The sequence below is a fragment of the Orbicella franksi genome, chromosome 5, assembly GCF_964199315.1.
Source record: "Orbicella franksi chromosome 5, jaOrbFran1.1, whole genome shotgun sequence".
In the NCBI taxonomy this organism is placed as follows: Eukaryota; Metazoa; Cnidaria; class Anthozoa; order Scleractinia; family Merulinidae; genus Orbicella; species Orbicella franksi.
The window spans coordinates 13,788,486-13,813,100 of NC_138149.1; the positions used below are offsets into that span (position 1 = coordinate 13,788,486).

At 37.6% G+C, this 24,615-nt stretch overlaps 1 protein-coding gene across 1 annotated transcript; it reads right to left on the bottom strand.

The window, feature by feature from the left end:
- Positions 1-13,252: 13,252 nt before the first annotated feature.
- Positions 13,253-15,751, bottom strand: LOC145488010 (uncharacterized). Its single transcript, XM_081466773.1, has 3 exons — positions 14,566-15,751; positions 14,245-14,310; positions 13,253-13,859 (listed from the first exon to the last, which is right to left on the bottom strand). Exons 1-3 carry the CDS (start codon positions 14,713-14,715, stop codon positions 13,722-13,724), a joined length of 354 nt encoding a protein of 117 aa, XP_081322899.1. The 5' UTR covers positions 14,716-15,751; the 3' UTR covers positions 13,253-13,721.
- Positions 15,752-24,615: the final 8,864 nt, after the last annotated feature.

The window sequence follows — 24,615 nt, forward strand, 5'->3', positions numbered from 1 at the left end:
TGTTCATATGCGCAGAAAGATGGTCACAGATTCATAGTATTCAACCAATAATAGGTTGACAGTAGGCGATGTACATCGGACGTTAACCTTGTGTAAACAAAAGTAAACATCTGCTTTATGTGCGACGAATGGTGAGAGATCGACTAGAAACACGTCAAATCGGCTTTGGACCTCCCTTTTACAGCAAATAAGGTTAGAACATTTCGAAATTATCAGCTCTGTGTCTATTTCAGCTTAACATAGGTCGTCATGTGGCACATGCTAAAATATACGTCTAACTCGTAAATTGAAATTTGACGACGGATGGTCAAATATTTGCATTTTTAACGTACTTTGAAAAGCTCTCGCGTCGCTCACAATCATCTGCCCAAAGAAACTTTTACAGGAATCTGTAGACCATCCTTCTGCGATTCAACCACCAGAAGCTTGGTCCATTTGAAGGTTTCGCACATAGTGAAAATTAATTATATTCACGAAGTACTTTTAAGTGAATGAAATACATGTCTTCGAAATTTAATTATTGTGCACCCAAAAAGACAATGCAACATTCCCTAAAATCAACCCAGTACACATTTAAACATTGCACAAAAATATTTGAGTGTTTTAAAGACGGAAGAATGATGGGGTTTTGCATGCGAGGCTCTCAAACTTGTTTAATAAAATGGTGCGTCAAATGACGATTTTAACGGAATTTGGTAATTTGCATATTTCTTTGAAATAAAAGGATATTTTACCAAAAAAACTATCCAGTAGTTTTTGTCATGCCCTAGCCTATCTACCATGAAAATATGAGCGAAATCGAATTTTCGACCCTTGCCGAGTTATTTTCCATTTTTATGGACAGGGACTCTTAAGTAGCAATATGCAAGCAAATGTTGGCTCTCCAAATCAAGCAGGCTTTTTTTTCTAAGGCTCTTTCATTACTGTGGTTTCCAAATACATGGAAATTATGGAACTTTTCAGCCTGTAATGAGTCTTGTTATATAGCTGTTTTTATATCACAAACTATTTTTGGTCTAGTCTGTAAAGAAGATAAAATAACGCATCAATTTGATGAAGCTTTTTTTCATCATTGCGGTTTCCAAATAAATTAGAATTATGGAAATTTACAGCGTGTAGTGACGAGTCACGTGAACTTAGTCATATAGCTATTTTTATACCACAAAATCTTATAGGTCGGGAATGAATAGAAGACAAAATAACGCATCAATTTGGTCGTTTGTGATCAGTGAAGTCTGTGTTATTCACGGAGCAAAGAAGGAAGAACTGTTATAAGCATGAAATATGACGCTAAATGGGGAGGCGTTCTGTTGAAATCACAGCTTGTTAGTTTTACTGAACATTCATGAAGCCCTTGGATACCTTGAGAAAGACTACAAGTATTTAACCTGGATTAATATTTATGATGCGTAACAGCAGTGATAACAACCGGTAATTTGTAGCATCCTTTTATGTTTCGTTCGATCAAAGAGCAAGAAAGACAGTAGGCCATATAGAATATGTACAATTACTGTTATGTCAGTTTTTAGTCTCCTTACTACAGGTGGGTGGCAGCTTGTGCAATTGATCATCTAAAGAACTAGTGGCCGTTATGATTTAAACGAACTTAACTTATACTCTGACCTAAATGATTGACACAACTTGTGTATTTCTCATTTGACAGTTTTGTGCTTCCGGAGGCAATGAAAACAGATCGGAAACACTTTGCTGAAGCAATTTCTACGTCGGGTGCTATTTGTATTCAATATTTTCCCTTTATTATAAACAGAGATTCTCTCCTGTTGGTATAAATTCTTTTATTATTATTATCATTATCATTATCCAAAACTAACCAATTTAGAGAACAAGTTTTTAACCTGCCTATGAGTGACTTACGTAACTTTTGGAATCGTCAAATCATTTCTGCATTCGGGATTTCAGCGAAAAAAAATATAGTTACCGAGTGCCGCGGAACAGGCTGTTGCAGAGACAAGTAGAGGTGCAAAGCATTTACAAATCTAATGTCTCCAGGAAAAAGGAATTAGGTGAAACTAAAGGAAGAACGTTTTTTTTTTTTCCTACTTACTTAATTCTTATGAATGAGATGTTAGCCCATCGTGAACTACCCCAACTTTTCCTGTCAGATTTCCCTAATATCTAGGCAGATAAAGGCAGTGTCAGAATTTCCTGAGACAGGACCATTGAAGTGGTTTAAAAGCAGGAAACTGTCGATCTGAAATCCATTGCACAAATCACTTTTTAAAGCACCTCCCATTTTAGGGGCGAATGTTCAAACGATCGTGCACTTCTGCAGACAAATTTATTGCTTTACCCCTTCGGGGAAAAGAAGAACTACATCACGAATAGGATTTCAGTGTTGGCCGTAATGAGGTCTAAAAAAATTTACATCATGAAACTCTCAGTACTAACCATACAAAGCTGTTTCTGATGACACTTACGAAAAAGTTTGAAATACAGTTCTAACACGTAGGGTGGATTAAGGCAGAACGGTACAAATAACAAGACAATATCGTGATGAAGTTCCGTTTCAGCACTAAAATATGACAAAAATTTCAACAAAACTAAAAATGTGTATTTATGACATGATTACTCATCTCAAACGCCCCCGAGTGGCTTCGCAAAGACTCTCCAAAATAGAAACGCAGTTAACGATGTAATTTCTTTTCAGGCAAAGCAGTTCGTTGGAATGTCTCTTGCACTGCTGTTATGTGATTGAAACTTCCGAAATGATGCGCTAGCAGTTTCGATCTTTTGAGACCTCAGTAAAATTCCAGTTGTGTCCTGTTGCGAAAGCTGCTATTGGATTGGCTCAGCACGCGAATTTGCTTATGAAGCAGAATACCTCGAGTGCCTTTCCATTTGGTTAATTCATTCTACTTTTTGACATTTTTGATCTTTCACTCGTTAACTGCGAAAAATCTTTGTCTAAATGTCCCATATGTTTTGAAAGTGATAACGGACTGCAGAAAAATGATCCTCCACCCCTTGAAAATCAAGTTCTCTTACAGAAACTATCAAAACCTAGTATCAGGTACATGACGCCCGTTATAACTTGCCGTTTTCCCAAGTAAATCCTGAATTGAATTCGAGCGTCTGGATATGTAAATAGTAAAACGAAATGTGTAAACCAAAGAAAACTGAACTGCCTTGCAAATCTCTAATCTTTTGGGCTGAATCTTCCCTTGGCAAAGTATTTGTCTAGTACTTCATTAGAAATGGGATTTTAGTATCACATCATTATTAAAAGTATGAGTTATACAGGAATCCGCTTATGCAAGTGAAAACGTATTTAATGCGTTCAAGAATCGATGCTTTTGACAAAATGGTTCACTTTTAACTTTTGCATAGTTTTTCTAGTCAGAACAAAAGCTTGTCAAAACCGCGAAAGGGAACCTTCTTGTTTCTGTGTGACACAAATTATGCGTTGATAAATTGTGAGGGTTCAATGAGAAATGTTACGATTGGTTTCTAGTTCAGTTATTAAAATCTGCTAAATATGTACAATATGTCGACTGGTCAAAATGAATATGTTATGTATAGTTTTGCTTATCGTTTAAACAAAGAAATCGTATTTTTGCTTTTAACTTGAACTCCGGCTGTGCATTTGTTTGATTTATAGTTAAAGCCGGATTTTTCTGTAATATTTTTGTGAAGTTGACAGTTACTTGTGATAATACATTGTTTCGTGGCTAGACTTACGCAGCAAATGTCTCTTACCTTCTTAGATTAAACCTTTAGAACTTCTGTGAATGGGTTATTCAACTCGAGTGCCGTTAAGTAACCAAGTGTATCGCTTTTTTGTAAGTTTACCCAAGAGGTAGGGAATTTTGTTACGCGATGATACGGTCAGTTGAGAATGCTACAAATAAAAGAAGCCGCAAGCCGCTAATTCAACTACTTTAAATGCAAACTATGCGTTATATTCAGAGGGAGGGTTGTTCTTAAGTGTGCGGCAAATACGTTACAAGTCTATTGTATCCGCATGTTGTTGGCTACGTCAGAAGCAAAACGGACGTGCGGTACTTTAAAGACAAAAAGAACTGAAAACTAAAAAATACATGTTGCTAAACATTGGAGTTTGAAGCATGTCTGATTCAAATCAACCATGCCTGTGGCTTTACAAGTCAAGTACATTCTTAATTGATATTATAGCTGTTATAAGTGAGCCCCGCAAGCAAAGTTTTTACAAACAGAATCCTCATGAGTGCTTAAGTCCAGGCTTGGGGAACAATAAAACACCCCTACAGCTCAGCTCATTTAATTTTTCATTCTTAAATAAATGCTCTTGCAGAGAAATGCATGTGTGCAACACTAAGAGAAACTTGAGCGTTAATATCGCAGATATAATATTAATACCAAGACATGGGATGCACGATTCCTCAAAAAAATTTATTCATTATTTAACCTAAATTTTAAGAAGGCTTCTACACTTGCACTGCATTTTTTGCAAAAATAGAATAAAGTCAGTTTTTTAAGCGTTAATGACTTCAATTTCACTTTTAATTCTCTTGAAGGGAGTTGTGTTTTTATGTAAATTTTGCGATTGAAAAAAGTAGGTTGAAAAACCACAGTATGGAAAAGTAGCTGAGAATGTGGCAAACTGAATGAAAAAGAAAGTAAAGTCGTTTGTCCACGCATGGAGAAAAAGATTTTTATGCACGATTCCAAAGTTCTTTGTTTATGTGTGTAGGTCCTCGTCTTCAAACTATAGTACATATGAGACATCATCTCCTCACTACCCGAACTGAAGGCAATTTTTCGTTTACCCAAAAACTATACACCGCAAACGAGGAAACTAATAAAAAATAAGAGGATTATCAAATTTGACCGATGTTCCACCGATATGGCGATCAAAAGCGAAAATGTTTTTTAAGTGCGCTGGGTTTATTAGAACCTTTTTAAATACCACTCACTAAAAAAGCTTGATCGACAAAATCGGCCTTTGTTTTGACGCAAAGATAAAGGGAAACTTCAAGTGCTATTTGCTTTGAGATGCAAATCATCGTATTAAACGCCTAGTGATGATTTAACGCCTAGTGATGTCAGACCACTCCATCGGACATAGAGGCTCTAACAAAATCATGCAGGTCTAGCACACACAAGGAACGAAACGTGGCTATTGACATTTGTTCCGGTTTGATTTACGCTCACATTGTCATCTACGATAGGAAAGGCAATGAAATTACAAGTGCAAAATCACGTTTAAATCTCTCCACTCGTATTGGGGGTTCGTTTGAACATGGTACACGTTTGACTGGGATTACTTAGGCAATGGCAAAGAATGTGAGACTGAGCACAAAGTACATGGCGTGATAAAATTCCTTATACGAATGCAGACATTCAATATTACTTTTTTGTATTGTGTTGAATAGATAATGATATTTGACTTGTCAGTCTGCATGCCTTCACGCGCAGACATGTGAAAAACTGGCATATTCCACTTCTGCCCACGTGTTTTTATCCTCTTTGGATGGGTAATTATCAGCCAATCAAATAAATTGAAAAGGAATGGATTTGTTTTGGTTGTTTAACTAAAAATGGAAACTAGTGTACCGTTTCGTAATACAGGCACGTATTTCGCAATTTTACGTCACCAGGAGATACGTTCAGTAGTAAAGATAATCGCAGAACTCTTTCTTATTATGTAAGGGAAAACACCGTGCTACAGGAATGACTTATTAGCATAAACGTGCGACTGTTTCGTTTTCCATTTATCGCTCCATTTGGCAGCAACAATGCACATCATTTTTGTCTCTTTTCTCGGCTGTTTCAGGGTTTCAGTTTTTTTTTTGCCAACAGACAAGCTTCGTTGCTTAGAGCATCATAAAAAAGAGAGACCATCCACGCGTTGGGATAAAATTTGGCCATGTTTCGTGGCCACTTTGACTAATTAAAAACTGATCATCAAATTAAGCTAATGAATAACTAATCTATTTTAAAACTATGAAGGACGTTCGGGCGAAAATTTTCCAGAAAATTTTTATTGCAGTCAGACAATGAGTTGCTTATGTCAGGAATGTAAAAAAAATTGGGGGTCACCACTGACTTCGTTTCAGAGATAAAGCTTTTGGAAAACTACACTGATTTTGAAAAATTGGCGCACGAAATTCAGCGCGGTTAACGGGGATTTATAATTAAAAATATCGAAGTTGAGCCAACGGAGGCAAGCGATCCTAGTCATATTTTGTAGAAGTGGGTCTTTTGCGTAAATAATTCCAAATGCTGCCAACGTTTTAACAAAACTTGACCCCTCAAGAGGCATTTGAAACCACTGGACAGATAAACGAAGAGCTAAAAAGAACGGAATTCGATGGTGCGTTTTGCAAAAAATTCAAATTTCTAATCGATAGATTTTCTTCATTTTTTCGCTCAACGTAGAAAATCGGTAGAGAAAGTGATCCATCAAACGAAAACTAGGGGTGACCGAGCGTCCAAGATCGTCAGATCTAGGCAACTTGAGCTATAGCAATGGCCATCTGCCCTATCATTGTTTGTTTTACTTTGCTTAGCGTGCCGACGATGCATGACGTGGCGTGCTAATTTGCGTGCGCAGTAAGGATGCGTAGAAACAATTAGAGCGAACGTCCTTGAGCTCTAGCAAAGATGATGGCGCAAGGGAAAAAGGCAGTCGTCCCAAAATAAATGCACGAAAAAAAATTTATGTACTTAGACTGAGAGGAAGAGTAAGGAACGATATCCTCTCTTTATACTATCAGTGTGGTTTCAAAGCTAAGTACTTTTCCGTGAGAGTTCGTGACTATTGCTCAACCTACGTTCCAATTGTAATTTCGGTCACGGGATAGTCTTGTGACTATTCAATCTTTTTGCCTGATACCTGCTATGCCCTTCGATGTTCAAATGCCACCAGTTCCCCAAAGTCTTTTTCGCTAAATAAACTAGAATCAACAACCTATTTCTAGTGGGTAGGAGTCATAAAATGTCTTATTTGCTGGCAAATAAATTCCTTGTGCCGTCGCTTTTGAACTTTCAATTCTAGAAACAGCAACGAAATTGAGCTTGAAACATCACGAACTTTGAATTTCGTTTGCGGAACTGAAACAAATTTCACTTACTTAATCTATTGTGTATACTACCCTAGCCTTGAGTTTTTTTAGTGCAGTTTTGCTTGTTAACAGCAAACACATCCAAAAACACAGTAAAATAATTGCTTCAGTTTATCTCGATACTTGCCATCAATTCCGTGGATAACGTTTTAACACATTCAGTGCGTGTTCCTGGTTTGATGCCGCAATTGTGGGATATTCCGACGTCACTGCTCGCGAACTTTTGCTAATTCAGTTTACGAAATGGTTTAAACAGCCGAAGTCAGTTAGCTGAGGCTTACATAGGAGTTTATGCAAATTGCAAGCGGTTATTGCTTTTGAACTTGTTAACAAATAAATTATTCTTATGGGAAAAGGACCGCAAGATTCTTAGCAAACTTTGTCAGAGGATTGAAGATTACAAATCTGCTTCAAAGGCTACAAAAGTGACATTTTATGCATACCCCAAAAGAGTGCAGTTTTCTGCCCCAGAACAGAAGCTGACCTATTTTGCTAAACTGATAAAATGAGATAGTTTATCAGTTCAGTCTAATGATTTTAATTAAAATCACGGAGTTCTCGGTAAATGGTAAAATTTTGCTTTCATTTCTTCAGAGAAAGAAGCATCGCAAGTTGTTTGAGATGGCCACATACTTGTCCAATCAGCTCTCTTTTTTTCTCAGGAAGAAAACTCCGCAGCCCATGTGTCATGATAAAAGACCTGGAGAAGAACTGGTTTGTTTCAGCTCTTTGGTATGCAGAGGCAGGAACTAGACAAGTCAATGGTAACTACATCAATTATAATAAAAATAGCTTTTAGCATACTTTCACTGCCGTGTCTAGGATTTGGGGCGAATATATGTAATTTTAAAAGGTGGGCAGTGTGGCGATGGTCGCTGTGTCGTTACGTCATTGGCAAGCTTGACGCAGTTTCAATAAATGTGCGCCCTGCGGTTCAAACGGGAAACACCCAGGGCTTTTAAAGGTTTTCATCCCTTCCGGTTATGAATCAATTATGTTAAATTGCACGTTTTAGTTCCCAAATTAAGTCAGGTGTAGTCTGGTCTCTATTTACTCTGTTTTAAGGCAACTTCAATCACTTGGCCTTTCTTACTGCTTGAATTAAGCTTGAAGGTAACTATTACAAAACGTACTGTAGACAAAAGGTAATAAGTCGTCAGCTGAGTGTCTATAACAGAGTACGTAGTATCTGTTGTGTACTCTGTTACCCAGAATTCACCGCTACTGTGAAACCCGAATGTTTAACGAGACGATCCGTAACGAAGAGCTCGGTTTCATGAACGATATTCTTCAGCTCAGAATAAGTAGGAAATTACTTGTGGAGAAAACTACCGATCAGTTTTTTTAAGACACTCAGGAAAGTAATGAACTCCTCGGAGTTGTGTTTGCAATCATACAATTTCAAAGAGACCTGAAAAATCAGTCTAGATTCCAACGGGATTTATATGGACACCATGGATTTGCATGGAAACTCATGACCTCAGATCAGGTGCTATTATAAATAACACGTGAAGCTGCTTACATAAAGGAATTTTTTGGTATAATCCACCTCTAAACAGGAAAAAATAAGACAACCATATATAGGTAGAAACCGATTTACTCGCGCTGAATTTAACATGTGACACTTGAAAATTATTGATAAACAATGTAAAATAATACGTTTTGTGTACTCAAACGAACAATTCAACACTTGCTGTATACGTGGTTACTAGCCTCGTCCGTCCAATTTGCTCACCAGAGATGACTTTCTCTTCTAATTGGAAGCTATAATCCATTATTCCAATTACAAAAGCTGAAGATATTCTTAGGCTTATTAATATTGGAAACCCGGATCCTTTCATGCCTCAGACGAAACCAGAAATAATGATCAGGTGCTATTATAAATAACACGAGAAGCTGCTTACATAAAGGAATTTTTTGGTGTAATCCACCTCTAAACAGGAAAAAATAAGACAACCATATATAGGTTGTAACCGATTTACTCGAAAAAGACAATTACTTTTCTTTTAACGATAGTGCTATCACTACAACATTTCAATGCGGCGCTCTGATCGCAGTCCACAGCAGATGGTTATTGTACTCCTCTAAAGAACCCATTGACTCACCATAGCTTTTAATAATTTTTAATTAGTCGAGAAGGAATATACTGAATGAATAAAATACGATGATGAAGATACAGTAAGTTATATGTACCTGAGCTATCTTTCTCGTTCACCGCGATTTTAACAAAATACCAAATCATAAGTTGAGAGGTTTAACAAAAAAATTTGGCTAATGTTTAGGATTGAGACGAACGTTGATTTTCCCTAACTTAAAGACTTTCTCGTGTTGAGGAATGTCTTATCACATTACCTCGCTAGTTACGTAAAAACACACATTGGTACTGCTTTAAAATTCTGAGATTCGCTTGCCTTGTGATATATTCCCAGCAATTCAACTGAGAGAAGCATGTAATTCAAACCTTATCTTACCTTTACCACTTAAATCTTTGAAGTCTTCTAGGATAGAATAGCTCTATGAGTCAACTAGAGTGCTTGATAACTCAGTCTATGGAGTTTTAATTACATTGAACTCTTTTTATAAATGTGAGGTGTTAACCATCTATGTATGCGGAACCTGGAACCAAATAAAGCTTCTGGCCATAATATTTGAAAACTGCTTTGAGTTTGCTGTCAGAGATTGGCCAAGTCTTCCTGCGATGTAAAGTGTGTGACGAATATTCTGACTTAGCTAATACAATATTTAATAAGTTATGCGTCATAGGCAAGCTTAACATAGTAGAAATACGTGAAATGTGGTTTATAAACAGGATAAATACAGGCTTACTGAGCTTTTAATATTTCAATATTTCAGAGTGAAAATACTGTGTACTTACATGTGTACTTGTATGATATTGTGGTAAGCTCGAGGTTAACTCGAGGTTAACTAAGGTACGTGAACTCCATTTAGCAAAGGCAAAGTGCTAACAGCAGAAACAATATAAAGAACCACAGAATGCAGAAAAAATGATAGAAATATCACTTAGCCACTTGTTATGACTGTTTCGGCTTATATCATATAAACACACCATTTGCCTTCAAGAACGCAAAATACGCTTACAACAACGTCAGGGGAAAGTTTTCACGGAAATGAAACTGAAATTAGCCGAAAAACCCGATCATTCTCATGGATTCCTGCATGATCATGAAAAGGTATAATCATTCAAAACAAGTCTTATTTGAAAATGAGTAACATTATGAAATATTCTTCAATTTTACCAGCACCCTTCAACTTTACCCCTCAACGCGAACGGCTGTTTTAACCAAATCGGCAAATAAAGACACTCTGCCTCTGTACAATATTCCAATTGAACTGACATCAGCAGCTATGAAGGAGGTAGTCACTTTGAGAGAAATAACTTTAAAATGCGAAAATGAACGACTTTTAAAATTGTATCAACCTTCTACTATATCTGGTCTACCCCTAAACTATAGCTTACTTGGCAGCTCTTTGTGCATAACTTGATATGAAACAAGTCTTGCATTCCATTTGCATCCCAAAGAAAGGAACTAAAAACTTGTGGGGGTGGTCAACCATGTCTTAGATAGGAGGGTGTCACAATATTCACAAAGTTAAATGACGCTGTGTGCTGATTGGCACTCTTGGGGAGTAAAGGGTTAATACATTTTTAAATCCTAAACATTTCGGCTAATTATTTTGGTAAGAAAAGTTTCGTTCTGTGGAAAATATCATGTGTGATTGTTTTCGAGCAAGTGTCAAGAAAGAATATAGACTAAAAGATTTTTCAAACACACACAAATTTTGGTCACAGATGTACAGCGGTAACACGTCTACAGCAAGATGCATGGCAACAAAGTTAATCCGAGAGGGCATAACTCATAAATTCTGTTTTAGTTGATCCTAACTGATTGATCCAGTGTCTCACTTTATGAAAATCTGAATCCTGCATTAATTAAATTCACGAATCACAACGAACGGTTTATGTGATAAATTAAACAATTATTCGTATGTTTTGAGAAGTTAAGTCAAGCCGAAGAAAGACAGGGAATAAAACGAGAAGAAAGAGACAAAAACAAACAAACAAACAAACAAACAAAAATCTCCACCACATACTCTTTTCTCTTGGCTTTATTATATTTAGTAGAACTAGTATGTTTAAAATACTGATCTTAATATTAGTTTTACTGGTGATTTGTTCCACATTGCTACCTCGTGCCCCACCAGGAGCGAATAGGATATGCAGTTCTCCACTGCTATTCAGCGTGCCTCCAAATTATTTGTTTCAAACAAGCCCCGAAAAATAAGATACTTAGTTCCTTTAATTAAGTCAAAAGGTTCTTTTAAACGCCCTTGGGATTTCTGTCACCGTCGACTGACCTTTCTGTGTTGGCACCACTCGTAAGCGACGACAACCCTTCTAGGATGTGCTTGTTGTCAACTATTTAACATACGGTAAACGACCACTTGATGGGCGGCCCGATCTCAGTATGAGCCCAGATTGGATAACAAGGCGCTTAAACACAAATTTTGCCCTAAGAGTCACACTTTGATCCCTGATACTCTGTTGTCGCTGCCGCAAACCTCAGATATGGTAGGATGACTGCCTGCGCAATACTTTGCATGATTATATTGTTCTTGCAACTGGCTTTCAAACTGTATGCACTGAAATCTTATTGAACTGCCAGATATGTTCTTGAAAAATATTATGGCGCATTATTGGCTCTACGATGCTGGTACGACGAATCCGTCTAGGGTCACATCCAATACAATACGACTCAAAATTTAGAATCCTTTTGTTCTTGTAGGCTTGGTATCAATGCGTTGTCACTTATGCAAAGTGCAGAGTTATGCGCCACGTTTACAGTTTATGGAAAATGCTTCAATATATATTACGAAAACCAAACCGTTGATTCAAAAAGCAGAGAAATGAAAGTAGCTGATAAAATTGCGGTTGAACATCTTCTGAAATCATCCTTACGATTCACTGCTTTATCCACGTGAACAACAAGCCCTACTTGCAAAATATTGGCCATTTAGATTGGCGTTTTGGTCCTGCTGTATGTCAGATAATCTAGTCATCCATTAGAAGACGTATAGTTTAGGATGTCAAGATTTTGTTTTGTCTCTGCATTCAAGAATTTATGGCTATTTACCAAACGCCTGTATGTTCCCTTACAGATTTCGCTGTACTCTGGCGTGATGACTTTCTGGGGTGTCTTGATTCCACCTGGAGTCCTCTGTAGGGTGCTTTTTGGCGAGTGACATGGCCAATCCACCTCTAGCGCATTCTCGTCAGGATGCCCGTAGCCATGGATTGAGTATATCACCGATCGAGCAGGTCTTTCTTTAAGACGGTGAAAGCACATGATACCAAGCGAAGATGTAATTTGCCATGGGTACGCAGGCGCGTTAAGTTGGGGTGACAGGAAGCCGAGCAGCGGAGTGGGCATAACGAAAGTTATCAAGAACAGCTTAACTGCTTTTTTGGAAGTTAATCATCTTTTACTAGTTGTGTTGTTGCATCGTTTTTGTTCTTTAGGGGAGCTCAGTGCATCTGATCGTGTGGCATTGATCCAAGCCTCCTTCTCAGAGATATTATTTAAATGAATTTTTTTTCGTTAAGTTTGTCTATTCAAATGTTTGTGACGATGTCTTTAAAACTCTTTTTGTCTGATTTATTGTTTTTCTCGTGAGCTTATGACCAATGCCTTTTATTTGGAAATATTGTTTTGTTTCCACAAAAAAGGTCCTAATATAACTAACTGATTAGAACTTAGAAATTGTGGTTGTCGCATGTGCTTTGATGGCCAACCTATTACCATGCCCGCCGTTTTTTTGTTAATTAGGCATGTCATCACATTTAGAATACTAAAACTTGTCTTACATTTAAAAAAACGGAGAAAACTTTTTCATGATAAATCAAGATTTAATCGACATTGAAAGAGCCTTCCATTCCACCAAAAAACTGCGGAACAATCGAACCAAGGGGAAATAGTATGGCAATTACCTTGAAAATATTCTGGAAAATTCAAAAATTGTTCAATTTTCGAAATGTCATGACTCGACAGAAGATTTCGCAAATTCCTGAAAAAAAACAAAAAACAAACAAACAAACAAAAACAGTATAACAGAAATTTCTGGTAAGAAATTTTCGAAAATGTGGGTCTGCTTTGCAAGGTTGTCCTCTTTTCCAGAAATTCCGGGAAATTCTTTGTCACTCGCCACTGGAAAGTTCCGAAAATTCAAACCGGAATCTTTGGTCGAGAGAAAAGCGCTCTCAGCCCGGTCTATTGCAAATACACATATCTGAATGGTTCTCTCGATGTTGCCTATTCGGTGTTACCATAACCCTTTACTGACTCTTGATAATTAGTTTAGGGTCCAAGGATTTGGACTGCAATCATATAGTGTCTACTAAAAAAGAAAAAAAAAAATCAGAATTCATATTCACTTCAGAGGCAATTCGAGGATTATGCTTTCTTAATTTCCTCCGCCTGGCTCCTTTCAAATGTTCTTCCCACTCCTTGCTCGTAAGAGTCCCTGATTTGATTGAAAACAAGCACGAGGTAAACACCTGTCAGTTGTTTTGTCTATTCTTTATTCCTTATTTGCAGCTCGTTTAATAACAATAACGAGAAGAGAATACATCAGAATGATTTACTGGTGAGGTTTCCGCTTTTTCGTTATTTGGGCATCCGTTGAAACAGATCTTAATTGATCTTGAAGTTCTCTTTCGCAGTCCAGCTCACGGGCAGACAAACAAATGTTTCTTCTGAATTCCTGGTCGCTAAGCTCCTAGATAAGGAACAGAACAATCACCGACATAACACTCAGTCTTAGAAATCGATTACACTAAGCTCTACATAACTTCTCTTCAAATATTGGATTCTTAAGTTTTCTAGTTAAGAGAACTTTTTTTCTGTGACTTTAGTCATTTCACTTGTTACTTATATGCTCTTAACAAAGCCAAATTTGGGGAAATTATCGCGACAGACCATTTGGAAATATTCTTAACAGGATATCAAAGCGACGTTATTATTTCCAAATGACTGAAGACATTTTGTCCTATAGAGGAAAGAAAACGCCGAAGGCGTATTGTTACTCTCCAAGCGTCTCGTTGTTGGGAAATTTTTAACTGAAAAGCACAATAAGGACGACATTGTGGTTTGGTAAGACTTACTCGTTCCCCGCTGTTATTCGTGACAAATTCTGAAAGGGCCTCAAATTCTCCATCCCGATAAAACCTCTATAAATTGAAGACGTTTGAGTGTTAAATATCAAATCGATATTAACCTTTAGTTAACATAACGGTATTCTTCTCAAATCTGAAGAGGGGCAAGTAACATGTAATAGAAATTAAGAACTCAGTCTCCTGTTATCTAGATAAACTTTGTTTAGCTGGGTTGCGATAAAAATGAGGGCAAAATGCCGCATCTTAATCTTTAACGGGAACAAAATGGCCTAGTCAACAAGATCAACAAAATACTGGTCCCACAATTACCTTTTTAGATGATCCACGACGTTTATGCTTTGCCAAAATACCGCTGTCGACTAACAACAGCGACGAAATCAACAACAGCAGAACACAAGACGTTACTACGGTTTTCTTCATCTCGACGGTAAGATGATGGCTTAAGAAATTTACTGTCATATAAAAGTGTCTTGGAAATAGTTCAAGCAGTGAGCAGCTGTTGTTTTATCCATGGCAATTGGCTTGAATCCTTTTCTGTCTTTATTGACTGTCATCAGGTAGATAAACCAGTATCATTTTGAATAGCAAATGAGCAAAGACTATCCTTATTTGTCAGACTGCTCTACAGAGATTAGGAGCACTCTAATTGGTCCCCTGCGTGCTATATGCAGGACAGACTGTGTCGGAGAACAAGGGCTTCAAAACATCATAGTCCAGAGACCGCCCTGGGGAGGGGCAGAAGGTGTACCTAAAATAGACCTTTGAGTGGAAAGATCGAATACTATTTTCTTGTACTAACTAACGTAAAATTATTTTAATGCGCGTTCTGAGAAGTTGCTAGCATGTAAAGGCCATAATAATTCCATTGATTTTCGTACCGCTGCGAGGCAATTTATTAATAGTGCGTTGTGGAGTCATTTATTTGATCTATTCTTAACGTTTTTTTTTTTTTAAATTAATGCTTGGCGTTCTTCGGGGTTCTTTGGTAAAATGAGATAATGAAAAGGAAGCATGGGACAAGATTTACTTTGTGAAAGGCGAATGAAAACATCTGTTTCTTCATTATTCTCTGTTTGCAGTTGTTTGCAGGACGAGTGCGACACGAAAATAGTTCAACACTTTTCTGGCGGGATCTTCTTATGTTTGTTATTGAGCGCCATTTATATCATATCTTTGCTGATCTTGAAGTTCTCTCCCGCAGTCATTTTTTTGAACATTTGAGCAGTCCAGATCTTGAGCAAACGAGCACATGTTCTCCTGAACTCTTGATCACACGTTTCCTTGATAATAGACAAAACAAAATCAAACCGGTAACCACGAGGACTTGAAATCTACTGAACCAAGCTTATAGAATCTGGCTAATCGGCGAGCAATAAAATCCCGAGTCACGTTCGTGTGTTCTTCTTGCTCTACTCGCTCTTTAGACAAAGCCAGTTTAGGAGAAATTAGCGAGGACCCTTTGCAAATATCCCAAACAGTGTCTTAATCCTTTCGCCATGAGAGAGCACTTAGGAGCTTCTGACGACACTGTTTGGTTCAGGTTTAAATCTGTCTGATTTCGATGAAATGTTTGCGCCGAAATGATCTTGTCAAGATCACATTGAAAACAAAAAGTTGTGAACCTCCCCAATACATATAGTTCATCACGTACCCCTGGAAGTTTTGGAACCTTTTTCTACAATGATTATGCGGTCTTTAATGCATTTGTTATTAACCTATTCATAGAGTGCTGTAAAATAAGGTATAGTTTAAGGAAGCACCAAATATATACATATGAAGATTTCGACTTTTTAGAATTAAAGGCATGGGTCGCACTAGAGCAAATTCTGTTTGTTTTACCAAAAATTGGGTCAAAATTGGAGCTTTTCCTAATGCGACCCCTACGAACAAAATTTGGAAAAATTTGTCAGTGGACCAAGAAGATCAAAGACGCCGTAGTGTATGGGTGGGGCAGGCAGATTTTTCCAAAATCGCCCAAAGAAAACAAAAATTCATTAAACATGTCAACTGCGTGTCTATTTAAGAAAAATTATGGACAGTATGGCTTCACGGGAAAGCATCATTGTTTACAAAAGCGTTTTATCAGTGTTTACACAAGAATTTAGCCTTGTCGTGTCGCTTCACGTGCGACCAGAAAACGAACCCAAAAAAATTGGCAAGTCAAGATATTTTTGGGTCTTTCGGACCGACCAAAAAAAAAAATTCGCTCTAGTGCGACCTATGCCTTTTTCTTTCTTTCTTTTCCAACCATTGTTAGTAAAAGCTGTAACTTCCTTAGTGGTTATTGATGCCATTTTAAGAATACGCATGTCAATAGCTTTCAAATGGTATATCATGCATCGTTATAGGGGTCTATTAATTTAATTGGACAGAAGCCCTGGCAATTTAGAGCTAAAATGTGAAAAGCAAATTTATTATTGCCAGCCAAAACAGTACCCACACCGTGATTTTCAAGAAAAAAAAAAACAACAACAACAACTCATCAGCATAATTTGTTTCCCGCTGTTGTTCATCGAAAATTCAGAAAGGATCCCTATAAAGCCTCTATTAACTGGAGACATTTTAGAGTTTAAAAAATAAATTGCGATTGGCTTTATATTGGTTACCCCCAACGGATTTTTTTCAGATCAGTCGAGAAGCCGGTAGGAAATAGGAGGAATTAAAGATTCATTCCCTATTAATCTAGATATGTTTGACTGGGTTGCGATAAAATGATGCTAGTTTGTTAAATCTTAAACTGTATGAAATAAACTTCAAACACCGGGCCTACAGACCTACAGCTGTAGATCAGCAAAATACTGCTTCCACAATTACCCTTTTAGATGATGTCTTACGCATTTCTTCTCAAGAAACAACAAATCAACAACAGAGGAACACAAGACGTTGCTAAAGTTTTCCTCGTATCCACGCTGGTTAGACAATGAAGATGATAGGATAAGAAATTTACTTGCATGTTAAAGTATTTGGAAATCGTTGCAGGAGTTGGCAACTGTTGTTTCACGCATGGCCATGGCTTAATTTTTTTTCTCTTAATTGATCGGCATCAGTTAGAGACGCTGGTAATATTTTACAGAGAATTTGAATACCAATTATTGTTATTATTATATGGCTCATAGGTTCTCCATGGAAAGATCATTCTAATTGGCTCCCTGGTATAAGTTTCGGCGAATTGATTTTCAATTATTCCGCGAAAGAAAACCTGTTCTTGACAAGTAGCAATGTTGTTCCTTTCTGTTCCTTTCTGTTCCTTTCTGTCTGAACCCTACCTAGAGACTTTTTAAAACTTTGCCAAAAGTTGCGTCTTGTCATGATTATCAAAAGTTGGTAATATAAAAAAAAATTTCACCGTGCCGTTTTTGAATTATAAGCCCCTAACGCTGTAATTAACGGTGCTTTTAGCAGGTCATACTGTTGCTATGGTAGCCTTTGTGTCACGAAAATGATGACAACGTGTTCATCAATGATTGGGCAGTTGTTTTGATACCATGATTTTAGCATCAAGTGATAAAGAGTGGTTATAACGCCTGTCAAAATCTAAGTGCTGGAAACTGTTTTGATCCACCTTAAACTTGGTCGTCAGCGCCCTAGTAAGAAAAACACAGTAAGAAATACCTCAAAGAAAAATCTCTTTCGGTCCGTATTGAGGGATATTGGGGGCGTTCTTATTCTGCAAGCGTTGTCTATCAATCTCCTCTTAAGTTGAAACAAACCTTGGAGTCCAAAGATTAAAAATAAATTCTCTTTACCAGCTGGCATCATTTCTTTAGGGTTGGTTATAAGAATCTGGTGGAACATGAAGGCCTAGTTATATTTTAATTATTTCCATCCCCGTCACTGAGGCAATTTACTGATTTCGTTTCTGAACTTATCTTATCTTGTTCAAAAGAAATGTTTGTCCTAACGAGCCGGTCTTCACAATTCTAAAGAAAGAAAACCCCCCAGAAATAACGGTTATTACGTTAAAGGCACACCCGTGTAAACATCTTTTGTTTTCTCTATTTTTTTAGTTGCATACACGTTCGTATTTTGATCAGGCTTACTTAGCTTTTAGGGGCAACGTCTTTAAATGAAGTGTTGATTGATTGATTTTTTTTGTTTTGTTTCGTTTTTTTCATTGATTGTTTACAGTCGAACCTCCATGGCTCCTTTTTTATCCCCGGGGATGGTCTATACATTCACTCTTATTTCAACCTCTTTACAACGGCGGACTCTTCACAACGGCAGCGACCACTAACACGCGTTCTAGCTGCCAAAATAACCTCTCGACAACAAGAGTTATTCGCTTTTGCGTAAATTTTTAAAAATAAAGCAGCATTTTCAAATTTCTTCGGCGTAGTGTGGATACTGCCTCACGACGGGGGTACACACATAAAGTTCTGTAAAAAAAAATCGAATTTATTGAATTTTTATATTGAGAATTTCTGTTTCTGTAAGTTCAAAGCTCGTTTTCTCAAAAATTTTCAATAGCACAGTCAAATGGCTGTGTAAAAAGATTGAGTCCGCATACGAGTCAAGTGGCTCATCAGGCCGGCACTTATCTCCGGTTTCCGTAGCATGATGTGACTAGGAGGATTTCCACTTCCCCTGGACTGGATGCTAGTCCATCGCATGGTTATCCCCCATCATTAAAAGGTGCTCAACGCTGCTGATTAATCTTTTGAATTCCCAAGTTTGATCACATTTCGTCCGTATTATTTCATCTCCAATAGCTTCCTGTGGCTTATCGCATCCACTTTAAATTGCTGCTTTTAGTAGAAAGCTCTTAACAATCAAAGCCTACAATGCATTAAAGACTTTCTTCAAGCCCATTCCATTACAGCTCATCGCCTACGTCCCTGCGACCAGGGCCTCCTTAAGGCCCCAATAACTAATTACAAGACCTTTGGTGATCGCGCCTTTGCCCAATCTGGGCCATTTCTCCGGAACAAACTGCCAGTTGAAACACTTGAAACAGTTAAAGTGTTACTGTTTCTAAATCAAAGTTGAAGACACGCCTGTTCAAGCTAGCTTAGAATTTGTTTTAATGTTTTTAACATTTTATCGTTAAAGAGTTAATCGTCTTAACATTTTATAAATTTCAACTATTTTGTAAAGCGCTTTACAATATTTTTATAGTTTAGCGCTATAGAAATGTAATTATCATCATCATCATCATCGTCATCATCATCATCATCATCATCATTATTATTATTACTATTATTATTATTATTATCATTTAATTCAGTGATAGCCATTTATACACCTGGGTGGAGAGAGGCACTGTGAGAGTAAAGTGTCTTGCCCAAGGACACAACACGATGTCCCGGGCGGGCCGCTCGATCCGGAGACGAGCGCACTAACCATTAGGCCACCGCGCAAAGGAAAGCGAACAAAAAATGGTTTCTCAAATGTCTTTATAAACAAAAGTTCAAGTGTTTAAAAGAAAATTTATTGAATTATATATTTTTAAAAAATTCCATGAACAACAGGCGCAAATAATTTTAGAAGGGTGGTTATAAGATATTTCTGCGTGAGCAGTTAGTAATGTTCTTAGCATAGTCTCATTTGCATAATATGTTTCGGAGCTGTGCTTTTTTGTGTCATAAAATAAAATCTATGGAATTACATTTTTCAAAAAAATCGTTCATATAACGGGATAAGGGAAGGGGATGAGGGGGGGGGGCGTGGGGTAGAGCGTAAGATGTAAAAGAAACGTCGTTGTATTTTGTTTGTTTGTTTGTTTGTTTGTTTGTTTTAATTTCCTGAAAATAAGTGTTAAATTGATACTGCAGTTCCCTTCCTGTTCCCTTCAAAAAAAACAACCGCGCCCATATCTGCCACGAGTGACCAAATTGCGCTATTGGATGTAGCCGCGGTAGATTTTTCTCTCACAATACTGGTTACAAGCACAGTAATACTAAATTGCTGCTATAGCAAAATCGTTTTATCGCGTTGATATGGCCCATATCAAGCTGTAAGACATTTCTTAGTATTTTGATGCATTGCATTTAACAGTGAACACAATCGCTACATAATTTTAATATCCAGCGTTCAATATAGCTCTTTTTGCGTACCTTTGAAATATAGCAAACGCGGCTAACAAGAAAATTATCAGATTTTTATAATTTGATATTTTCTCATAAAATGTCTGCAAGGCAGTTTGATTAGAAACGTTTACAGTCACAACCGAATTGGTTCACTTTATTGAGCAGATCCAGCACCCTTAACCACTAGGCCACGCGCCAGTTCATTGAATATATTCTACCAAAAACCCAAGTCTTTGGCTTCTTTCTGAAAAAATTGGATTCTTAAATATAACTAACGCTTCTGACGTGCAAGCCTGTTTATTTCAATTATGTCGTGTTTGTCATCACACAGCACTGTCGACTTAAAGATGTTTAAATATAATTTACTGAGGAGTAAGGAGAATAAAATTCTGATAACGTCACATAAAGTGCTATAGAGCTATCTGCGATGGCTTCGCTTTAGTTGTTCAGAGACAAACTATTCATTCTGTTGAAAACCAGAATTTTGAGCGGTCTTAGACTTGCTTGGAGACAAGCATCTCCAGCATTGAAACTATAGAACTTTTTTTTACTGAATTCCGCCTTTCTTGACGTGTTTACGAGTTGCCTCAGGGTAGAGGCTGATCTGAGTAGTTTGAGTGCTATATATCTAAAACCCAGAAAAGTTATCTAAAGTGTTTTTGCGACTGGGTTAATTTGCAGTTTACCAGCTTTTTCAGCCTTTGACGCAAATGTACCTAAGAGTGGCTACAATATAACGTCTTCTGTGCTCAAGCTCGATTCTGTTCCTATGTAGGTTTCTGTCAGGGAAATACATCTTAATACCATGATCGAATGATATTCTCCTTACCAATTGGCATGACTTTCTTTAAAACCTTTTTATTTGAGAATTTAACGACACATCAAGAAGATATGCTATGGATAGAATTCTATTGATTTTTATATCCTCGCTAAAGCAGTTTAGGAATGACTTTTCCTGATCTTATCATTCTTGGTTTGTTTTAAAATGTTCTATCAAATGCTTCAGTCTTCAGGCTTTTACGGCGAAGAGATATTATTAAAAACAAGGGTGGAATAAAATTTCGCTTCACTGAAAGAGGTAAACACTTGTATTTCTGTTATTCTTTATTTTCATTTCGTTTTACAGCACAAATGAGTTAACACAATTTAACAATACTACTGACTAGGTATCTGGTTTTGCGAAGTTCTCTTTCGCAGTCCAGCTCACGGGCAGACAAGCAAATGTTTCGTCTAATCTCCTGGTCACGCTGTTGCTAAATATAGTCAAAAGAACAACAACGAAACTTTAGGGAACAAACTTACTGGATTGTTTCTCAAAAGAAAGATATGAATGCCACGTCATTAAGACGATGATTGAGATTCAAAATTCCAACCGAAGGCTTCATAGCCATACTGACCTCCATCATTCATTTGACGGTGTGGGTCCGGAGAAATTCTAACATGTCTTGAGAGTTTTCATCACGATAGCGCATCTGCAAAATTAAGGTTTATAACAAATAAAGAAGCCAAGGGTACTCCCATTTACTTCTCGCAAGATCTGGCAGGACTGGAAGATGCCTGACCCAAGTACAGAGTGTGGGCATTGTCATGCAATAAAAAATAAAATCAAAAACCATTCAGTCGATAAAGTCAAGAAATTGTGATATTCTGGCCGATAAATAAAGAAGACAGTTCTCCAAGTTTAAGGTGTGTGCGGTCTCCCAAAGTTGAGATATTTGTCGAAATGTTCCGCGCAAAATTATAGAGCCTAGTACGGAACCGCCATGTTGGAGGACTTCCTTAGTCCTCCAATATGGCGGCCGGAAAATAGTGTAAACATCTGAAACTTACTTTGGCTATCTAGACAACTGATTATCTCAACCGAGCCAAAAGACATTTACACAGGCACTTTTCCTAATACTTTAACTCCTAAAATGGCTAAAAATCACGAGATAAGTGTATATTGTTCGACAAATGCGATCTTATGTCACGCACCGTCATAACCCCGACATTCAAAATGCGCTGGTTTCCAAACGAAGGACGTTATTGGGCTGGAAATTTGTAAACAGACATAAATTTAGTACCTCTTATGCCTGATGAGCCAAGGATAAAATCTTTAGGGACTCTTTAGTTTTGGATTTGAGAATTTGATGACGTCACGTGAACACACCCTATAGAAAGAGATACCATATGAATCAAAAGCAGGGGTCGAATGGAAAGTAAGCTGTATTTCAAAGGCTCATAAGTAAACTATATCAAATGTAAAGGCCTGGTGTGGTATACTTAACAAGCACTGACTTATTAAAAGACCTTCCAGTTAATACCATCAATCGTGTCGGCCTCGGTATTACAACCGCACCGTATAAAAGCAACAGGGAAGAAATGAGCAGCAGAAGAACTGTACAGCCCCGCAAATGATCCCCGCCCGCAAATGATCCCCAAATTGTACCGCAAATGATCCCTGGGGCTCGTTTCTCGAAAGCCCCGGGAACTTTTCGGTCCCGTAAAGCCATTTTAGTTCATCTGTATCTAAAAACGGAGAGGTGTACACGCCTGAAACGTCTTGTATGAAGAAAACCTCTGTTCATATTAAGAATACGTGAATACAACAGCTCTGTAATCATAAGGTTTGAGATTTTGCCCCTAGGGCTCGTTTCTCGAAAGCCCCGGAATCTTTTCGGGCCCGTAAAGCCATAGCCCTCTACTACTTTCTTCTAACAATATTTATTTATCGAAGTGCCAAAAGCTTGAAGAAATAAAAAGTATAGAGGTGTACAGGCCCGCAAATGATCCCCAAATTGTACCGCAAATGATCCCTCAGGACCGGAAATGATCCTCAGATTGTACCACAAATGATGCCGGACCGGCAATGGTCGCCTCGCCATAAAATTTGGAAATGTGAGGACCCAGGAATTTGGACAGTGGATTTAAAATTTATCCAATCGTCTTTTTTTAGTACTGTGTAACTCAGAAAACCGTGAACATTTGGATTTGATTCCAAAAGGTTAATTTGGTTCTGAACCAATCGCAATAAAGTACAGGACACGCGAAAAAACCTCAAAACCACAACCAACAGGCCATGTTCGATATATCAATATTCTAACATTGATCCGAGGCTTTCGGGTCAAAATTGAAAATTATTTGAGTTTCCTTTGTCTTTCAATTCCCAAAAGAGACTTGGATACAAAGAAACCATCATCAAACATAGACGTTTGTCCTAAAAGCCTCGGATCCATGTTTTTCGTTATCAAATATTCTGTTCTCGGAAATATTAGCTTGTCAAGCTACTCTGAAATTCGAGCTTAAATAAAGTTTATGTATGTATGTATGTATGTATGTATGTATGTATGTGTGTGTGTGTGTGTGTGTGTGTGTGTGTGTGTGTGTATGTATGTATGTATGTATGTTAGAATATTGATATATCGAACGTGGCCTATTACCGCAGGTGTTTGCGGTTTAGTTTTCTAACGCTTAATTGGCTTTTTCCTTGCTGCACTATAATCATCCTTAGATATTTCTGGTATTCACGGTTTTCTGAGTTTCACAGTAATAATACAATATTTTGATACAACAGTTACTACATGAAACGCAAGAAAATGCGCAATATGAACGATTTGAATGCAAATTTCACGACTTTAAAAATAATATCCAACGTGACGAAATGCTGTGTTTGAAGTTTGTAGTTTAGCTAGATCCTTCACTGAATAACTTTACTGGGTCCGGGCCTGAGATGTATGATAACACAGGTTGCTCACTAATCCTCAAATTTGGAGACAACTATAAGAAGTATACAGGGAAAAGCTCTAAGCGGTTAATTAAATGGCAGAGGCATCTTCGAAGATTCATGTTTCTTTTTGCAGTGCGTTTCCTAAACGAAAAATTTATGCAGTCGACACATGTCAATTTAGTGTTTTGCGCAGTATCATAGACGTTTTTATCGCTGCTTTTAGCCTGAGGTACTTGTCTTTTCTCCACCTAGGATAATTAAGACAATATGTATCTATCCAGAGACTTTTCATGGAGTCCGCGCCGTTCCTAACTTTTTGCGGTGGAATCAGTTCCGGTCCCGCGATCATTTGCGGTCCAATTTGGGATCATTTGCGGTTCGGGGATCATTTGCGGGCCGGGATCACTTGCGGACCTATACAAAACCCATGATGCCATCACAGTTTTCTTCATCTTGATATTTCCAAAGTGATTGAAAGAAACATCTCTTCGCTTATAAACGTGCTGTATACCGTTCAAGCAATGGCCATCCGTTCGCCAACGAAATGATTTTATCGCAATTATTTTTTGAGTTCTACAGCGTCAGTTATCTTAAGTGATAGTGCAATCGGCAGGTGGTATTTTAAGA

Coding starts and splice junctions, on each gene's coding strand:
- LOC145488010 (XM_081466773.1), bottom strand. CDS start 14,715: ATGACAGTAAATTTCTTAAGCCATCATCTTACCGTCGAGATGAAGAAA. Junction 14,311..14,565: donor GTCGTGGATCATCTAAAAAG/GTAATTGTGGGA, acceptor TTCAATTTATAG/AGGTTTTATCGGGATGGAGA. Junction 13,860..14,244: donor CGAATAACAGCGGGGAACGA/GTAAGTCTTACC, acceptor TTCCTTATCTAG/GAGCTTAGCGACCAGGAATT.